The sequence below is a fragment of the Physeter macrocephalus genome, chromosome 2 (assembly GCF_002837175.3).
Source record: "Physeter macrocephalus isolate SW-GA chromosome 2, ASM283717v5, whole genome shotgun sequence".
Classification (NCBI taxonomy): Eukaryota; Metazoa; Chordata; class Mammalia; order Artiodactyla; family Physeteridae; genus Physeter; species Physeter macrocephalus.
This window is the reverse complement of record NC_041215.1, coordinates 136,234,011-136,241,475: the sequence shown is the minus strand read 5'-3', so window position 1 is coordinate 136,241,475 and position 7,465 is coordinate 136,234,011. Positions and strand designations below refer to the sequence as shown.

General features: G+C 56.6%; 1 protein-coding gene across 3 annotated transcripts in view; it reads left to right on the top strand.

Moving 5' to 3' along the window:
• Positions 1–7,465, top strand: part of PER2 (period circadian regulator 2) — a 43,014-nt gene that overhangs the window by 6,761 nt on the left and 28,788 nt on the right. For 2 of the 3 annotated variants that reach the window (XM_028483157.2, XM_024124725.3), the window contains exons 2-4: positions 4,595–4,821; positions 5,326–5,388; positions 6,334–6,488. In XM_028483157.2, the coding sequence (XP_028338958.1) occupies positions 4,613–4,821; positions 5,326–5,388; positions 6,334–6,488 (427 nt within the window). In that variant the 5' untranslated portion in view covers positions 4,595–4,612. Of the gene's footprint in view, positions 1–1,242; positions 4,822–5,325; positions 5,389–6,333; positions 6,489–7,465 lie in introns of those variants that run through there. The other variant, XM_028483150.2, reaches the window with a different exon arrangement.

Sequence of the window (7,465 nt, the reverse complement as noted above, 5' to 3'; positions counted from 1 at the left end):
AACCTAGAAAAATGGTACAGATGAACCGGTTTGCAGGGCAGAAATTGAGACACAGATGTAGAGAACAAATGTATGGACACCAAGGGGGGAAAGCCGCGGCAGGTGGGGGTGGGGGTGGGGGCGTGATGAATTGGGAGATTGGGATTGACATGTATACACTGATGGGTATAAAATGGATGACTAATAAGAACCTGCTGTATAAAAAAATAAATAAAATAAAATTCAAAAATTCCAAAAAAAAAAACGCTAGTGCTTCCTTGGGAGGCGCAATCCCAGGACAGCTGGGGTGAGGGAGAGGGGAGTGCGGAAGAGAAGGCTGTCACACACACACACACACACACACACACAGAGGCACAAGTGCGTTGACACCCTGCTTCACAGACACTCAGCTGGCCGCTCAGCTCCTTGGGGCCTCATCCAAAAAACTATCAAAAAAAAAGGAAGGAAGGAGGAAGGACACAAAGAAAAGCTCCAGGACAGTCTATTTGAGGGAAGGGTGGAGAGGGACCATCCTCCCTCCGGGTGCCGTGGTCCAAGCTCACCCAGGGAGTACACTCTCCCTGGGGTCCAGGTGCCTCACCGGGCCCTCCGGCAGCAGCAGGGGAAGCAGGGCGCACCTCGTGGTGTGGCGCCTCATCCCAGGTCACACGTGTCCGGCAGAGCCAGAGTCTCCCGACGGCCTCAGGTGTGGAGCCAGGAGGGCCGCGTGGGTGTGTGCCTAGCGGTGGCCGGTGGGGAGTGAGGGGCTGCAGGCCGTGGAGAGAGGGAGGCCAAGGGGCTCTGAATCACCACCACATGGGGGTACAAGGTCAAACGTCACTTATGCATGGGCCTTCCCCGGCCACCCCTCCTATTCACGCCGGCTGATCCCACATGCCTCCTGGACTCCTGCTCTGCTTCTTTCTCTTAGCACTTACCCTTAATCCGCTCTACACGTCGTTCCCTCTTGATGGTCTGTTTTCCCCACTAGAATGTAAGCTCCACGAGGGCAGGAAAGATGGCTGTCCTGTCCTCTGCCACCACGGTGGCCCTCAGTGCTGTGCAGTCAGAGCAGGTTAATCAGCAGAAAGCGCTGGAGCAGTGCTGGCACGCGCCGAGCCCTGCAACGTGCTGCCTGTCATTTTCACTGTCGCTCCTCGCTGTTCTGCGACTTGTGCGCTTATGCCCCAGAGTCTTCCCACGTCAGTGTGTCTGCTCTGGTCTCCGTCTTTTTTTTTTTTTTTTTTTTTTTTTTTTTTGCGGTACGCGGGCCCCTCACTGCTGCGGCCCCTCCCGTTGCGGAGCACAGGCTCCGGACGCGCAGGCTCGGCGGCCACGGCTCACGGGCCCAGCCGCTCCGCGGCACGTGGGATCCTCCCGGACCGGGGCGCGAACCCGCGTCCCCTGCATCGGCAGGCGGACTCTCAACCACTGCGCCACCAGGGAAGCCCTGGTCTCCGTCTTTTTGATGGAGTACATAGTATTCCGCAGTGTAGATGTCCCAGGGTTTATGCCTTCACACCACGTGCCAGGCCCTGGGGTACAGCCGTCAGCAAAAGCACCCACGCGTCAGTGTGCAGTCGGGCAGTGTCGGTGCCACAGGAGAGAAAGCCGAGAAGGGGATGCAGGGCTGGCAGGGCCGGGGAGAAGGCAGTGCTGTTTGTGCAGGATGGTCAGGCCATCTGCCGGACAAGTGCTCCGGGCACCAGGCAGCAGCAAATGTAAGGTCCCCGAGGTAGGAGCACAGTGCCTGGGCCAAGGGGGTGGCTGCACGGGAGATCAGGAAGCAGCTGGAGGCCTCGCTGAGCTGTTGACCCCTGTGCAGAGCAGGGCTGAGCTCTGCGCCCAGCGGGGGAGAGGAGCTCACCTGCCCCGTGTGGACCGCAGTGGGGTCAGGTGAGGCCGGGGGCCCAGTTTGGAAGTGGCCCTGGACAGGATGCGGGTAGACTCCTTGCTGGTGGTTCTTTCCAGGTTTTTCTTCCTCCAAACCCCATGCTCACACGTCTCTGCATGGACGAGCATCCCCACGGAGCAGCTTCCTAGGAGTGGGGAGGGGCTGGGGTGTAAGCATTGCTAGACACGCCCAGAGACCCCCCCCCAGGAAGACTTCGTTAGTCCAACACAGAGCACAGGAGTCCTCCTCCTGGCCAACCCAGGATGCTGTCCGTCCTGTTAGATTTTGGAAACCTCATGCTTTGCGTTTTCCTCATGTCTAACTAGGTTGGGCATCCTTCCAGGTTTATAGCTCTTACCTGGTGTTTCTCTTTGTGGGAATAGTCTGTTCTTAGTCTTTGGTCTCTCTCTTCCCAGATGTTAGCACCTTTCTTTCTTTCATCGAATTAGCTAGAACGTCCCTGAAATGTTGAAGACCGAGCAGTAGACTTGCTTGTTTTGTCCCTGACTTTCACTGCAAAGAGCTGGCGTTTGAGGTTCTCTGTGATTCGGGACCGACAAACAGCTTCCGTCGGAAGCCATAGCAAGATCCTCTGAGACTTCCTCCCTGTGGCCGTGACCGTCTCCTCTCAGAGTGTATAGACTTCATCTTCTGAAAATTTAACATTACAGCAGAGATGTCCAAGACTAGCATGACTTAGCATTCTTCGCAGGTAACCTGTTTTTCCCGTTGGGATGTGGGTAGAATTTTCTTTTTTCTTGAAAACATCATTTTCATCAGGACATAGATGGGCTTTGACACTTCTCACATAATTTCGCCCGGTCCTCAGGGAGTCACGCAGATGCAGATCTGCCTGCAGGATGGTTTCCTTCACGTGTATCTTTCACTGTCGTTTCTGTTTCGTTGCTGTGGAGTCTTTTTCAGAAAGAGATGTTACCTGCAGGTAGAAACGTGCCTTTAATATCAGCCCCTTCCCTGGGCGTGTTTAAAGTTTCTCACTCTCATCCTCCCCACCACTGAGGCCGAACTTTAGCTTTCTAATTGTCTGTTGTATGTGACGTTTTCACTTCAGTCTGCAGCTTTAGCTCATCCTTCGTTACGTGCTTCATCGAATCCGTCGTTTCTTGAGTTTTGTTTCGGGTACAGAGTCGGTGCTGCCCTAATCTTGCTTGTTTCCTCGTGCCGTGGAGTTGGCGTGCATCTTGTCCTCACTGCACTTCTTTTCAGAAGCTGCGTGTTGGCCCTTTTCTGTTTATCTGGTTCACGAACAAGACAGGGTCTGATCAGACCTGCCGTTTTCCAAAGAGTAATGTGGTTGGATTCTGCGCGGGTCCCCATCTTTGGCGGGTGGGGGAGCCTGAGTCCAGCACCGTCTCCTGCTATGTGTGACCTTGGGCCAGTCACCGGCCTGTTTGCCCATCCCTAGAAGGCAACGCTGGCGCGCCGTGGATGGTGATCATGAGGGTTACGTGAGCCAGCACGTGTCACAGCCTCAGCACGGTGTCCACAGGGCCCTCCCTGCGGCCTCTGGTCCAGGTGCCTGAGCACAGGAAAGCTGCAGGGGCACATTCTGCTTTCTGGGGACCCCCCTCGGTGAAGGCACCGCTGCCTGGGCCCTCCAGATCTTCCCCCACTGCTCGGTGACCGAGGCGAGCCTTTGGGGACTGGGTCAGTGTGTCCCTTTGCCTCCTGGCTTGCTGACCCCCGAGCTCAGGAGGTTTATGCCCCCCACAGGCCGCAGGTTGTCTGGGTGCCTCTGGTTTCAGTAGCCCTCCTCTTCCTGCCCCTCCGGGCGCAGAGGAGATGACAGCTCCCTCCCCCTAACTGGTTGCCCCAGCTGCACGTCGTTTGTAGTTTCCTGAACCCTGACCACGCCCTTCCGTGCCGGGCCTTCCTCGGCCTCTCCACTGGGGTACGTGAGTGCCTGCTTCCCCCCGGCACCTCGCAGGGGGCACCACCCCAGGCCCTGCGTTTACCCTGTGACCTCTGAGTCCCCCGTCCTTAGGCTCCTGGTCAACCCGCCTGCCCTGGCTGCTCACTGCCTTTGCTCATCCCCGCCTGTGACCCGTCAGTCTCTCATTTCAGCCCCGCTCCACCCACCTACCCCCAAAGCACCAAAGCTAACCCTTCTGTCCAAACGCAAGCGAAGTACTAGGAGTCCGCTGCTTCCAGTGTTTCAGCAGCTCCTCGTCAACCCCAGATAACTCCACGCTGGCCTCGGGCTGGTCCCTCCACCCCCCACCCGACGCGCACACGCCTTAGCGCTCGCGGGACCACCCTGGGCCCGACGCCCTGCTGCTGTCAGGGCCCCCGCCGCTCTGCCCTCCTCCCGCAGTGACGCCTGCTCCCCGCAGCCTCATTTCTCCCTGAAGTCTCCCTGGCCCGCAGCCTGGTTTCAGGCTCTCCCCCTGCCCGCAGCCTGGTTCAAGGGCCTCCTGTAACTTGTGATGGCCGAGATTTCTGGACCCCGCTGCCCCCTCACATCACCTGGGGAGGCCATCAGCAGCTTGGTGTCCGGGGCTGCGGCCACCTGATTCACGCGCCTTCGCAGTTCATGGAAGGTGGGAGCCCTGTGGATACGAGCGCAGAAGACCGACGATTGGCCGCACCTCCTGCCGGCTCCTCCAGCGAAACGTGGAGAAAGATTCCCACGGGACACTTCGCCTGACGGCTGCACGACCCCCTGCCCCCTGAACCTCATGACCTTCTCTCGTTTGCCAGCGTCACTCAGGAGCCAGCATGAACGGGTGCGCTGACTACGCCCCCAGCCCCAGTGACCCTCCCCAGGAGCCTGTGGAGCGCTGGCCCAGCCAAGCCCCCCCGCAGGAGGACGCGAACGCGAGCGGTGGCACAAGCGAGAATGGCTCGACGGGGCGGGACTCACGGGGCGGCGACTGCGGCGGCAGCGGCCAGGAGCTGGGGACGCCGGTGGGGCCGCCCAGCACAGGGTGGGTGTGCCTGAGGCCCCCAGGCTGAGGCCGGGCGCTTGTTTTCTCAGTGTCTCCTTCCGTGCGATTGCGGTTGCTTTTGCAGTCTTTAAATCATGATGAGCAAGTTTTTTAAGACTTCTGAAAATCTTATTGACTCAGAATAACTAAAATGTGCTAGGGTCTGTCCTTCCTTATGGCGGTGATTTTGGGTGTCAGACCGCCAGTGGCTAGACACGTAGCATGGTGATCTTGGGAGGCGGAAGAGTCGGGGAACCCCTCGAGCAGCTACTGGACCGACGCCCCGTGGTTTATAGAAAACAAACTTCTCTAGTCTTGGGTTCATATCCCCCAGTACTTAGTTTTTCCAGTGTCCAGAGGTTTCCTGTTCTTTTTCTCTTAAGCTCATATTTTTTCCTAATTGACTTACTGTGGTGTAATCCAGCCCGTCATCGCTGGGTGGATGGGGGGAGAAGTGGATGGATACACTCTTCTGAGTTTGGCCTTTATTTTTTGTTCTTTTAGTCCAGGTACATTTAGCCTGATGATGGTGAAGTCTGAACACCACCCGTCCGCAAGTGGCTGCAGGTAAGACCAATTAGAACTCCCTCAATTTAGAGCCTTTAGAGAGATGGAAAGATGTGTCATGAGATAAGGTTTTGGGGGTGATGTGGCTTTTTTCAGGCTTCTGCTAGAACCTGTTAGTCTGAGCAGCTGTCCCCCTTGTGAGCCCAGCCACGCCCTTTCAGACGACTGTCCCACGGGCTGCTCACAGCCCCTGATGTTGCCCCAGGCCTGTAGCTGCTCCGGCTCTCACTAAGCAGACCTTGTCTGCATCTTAGACATGTATCTGGAACGCTCACTTTTTTTTACGTGTTTGTAACAAACGTGTCCTTAATTCCATATTGACAGACGCTTTCACATCACCACTGGAGCAAAATCCAGATCTCTGTCCTGGGCATATGGGGCCTTTGCCATCGCCCCAGAGGCCCGACCCCATCACTCCCTCGGTACCCTCTGTCTAAACAGGCCCACCTCCCTCAGCAAGCGCCCCCTGCCCTTCCTCCTACCCCTCCCATGTCCTTGAGCTTGACGATCCTCCTTATAAACCTCCTTTCCTCTCCAAGGCCTTCACACATCATTTATGTCCTCGCCCCAGGATGCCACTGTGCTGCCCTCTGGGGTCTCCGTCACTGTCTGCGTCTCTGTCTGAGATGGGGGTGGGCAGAGCTCCGCAGTGGGGCCTGCTGGCCGGGCTGTGGGTGGACCAGCAGGTGGGAGGGACACCCTCCAGCATTCACCTGGGTCAGAGCACTGGTTCTCCCGGGCAGTTCCTCTCCCCGTTAGAGACACGAGGCGATGTCTGCAGACATTCGTGGTTGTCACAGCTGCTGGGGGCTGCTGCATCCTGCAGGCCCACCCAGGAACACGTGGACCGCGGTGTCCTCACGCCCTGGTGGAGAAACTGGACCAGAGGCACGTTTCTTCCGAAAAGGGCACTTAGGGTCCTGACGTCTTTCTTTAACTCCGTAGCAGCGAGCAGTCCACCAAAGTGGACGCCCACAAAGAGCTGATCAAAACGCTGAAGGAGCTGAAGGTCCACCTCCCTGCGGACAAGAGGGCCAAGGGGAAGGCCAGCACCTTGTTGACCCTCAAGCACGCCCTGAGGAGTGTGAAGCAGGTGAAAGGTACGTCCGCCTCATGTGTTTGTTCCAACCTGTAGGAGTCACTTTCACGTCTCCCCAAATTAGAGCTTCAGTTGTGCTGATTTTCTAAAATTCAGTCCTGAAGTAGCAGAAGGAAGTTGGGGAAGTCTGATGAAATCTCAGCTGGTTGGAAATCTCAGTTCATCGGAAGTTTTCTGTTGTTCTTTTAGAGGAAAAAAAAGCAGGTAGGAGACCAGCTGATAAAAGAAACCTATTTACAACATGAAGCTTTCGTGCCCAGGGCTGGGGTCAGGTCACGTTCAGGAGTGTCCAGCACCTTCCAGGCTCTGGCTGGAGAGTTGTGACGTGTGTGTACGCTGGCGACGTGAATAGCCCCCAGCATTTAGCCGAGGCCTTGCCCCTCCTTTAAAAAATAATGTGAGGGGCAAAAAAGGAAAGAAACAGCAACAAAAAAAGGAGAAGATACAAGGAGGGTATTGCCTGATCTCATCCTTAAAGGACAGTATTTTCGAACTGCTCCAGATTCAAGACCTTGGGCAGTTCATTTCTCGTTTTTCTAAAAATGTGTGAATTTCCATCGTGGTGGTCTTTGCACCAGGAAGGCGGGCAGGCGGGACCAGGCGCCCCCTTTCCGTCACAGGCACACAGTAACAGGACCCACGTGATCCAGGTCCTGCTTCCCTCTGGGGGTCCGTTCGGGTTTTACTGTTAGGTGGAAGAACTCGTAAGAGCTCTCAGAGCCGGTCAGCGGAATCGACTGAGGCTTTCACCTGAGATGCGTGTGCAGAACTCGTCACAGATGCAGTGCAGGAATCCACCAACAAACACTGCAGATTCCAAAGGACTTGTGTCATCAAGCGCAGACACCTCACGTTGCAGTCGGTGCCAGGTCCCTGCCGTAACTTCCAATAGCGTGTGGTCTTCCTTCAGGGGCTCCTGTGGCTGGCCCTTCCATTGAGCTGGGGCCCCTTCCCTGGGTCTCAGGTAAACGCAGGCGC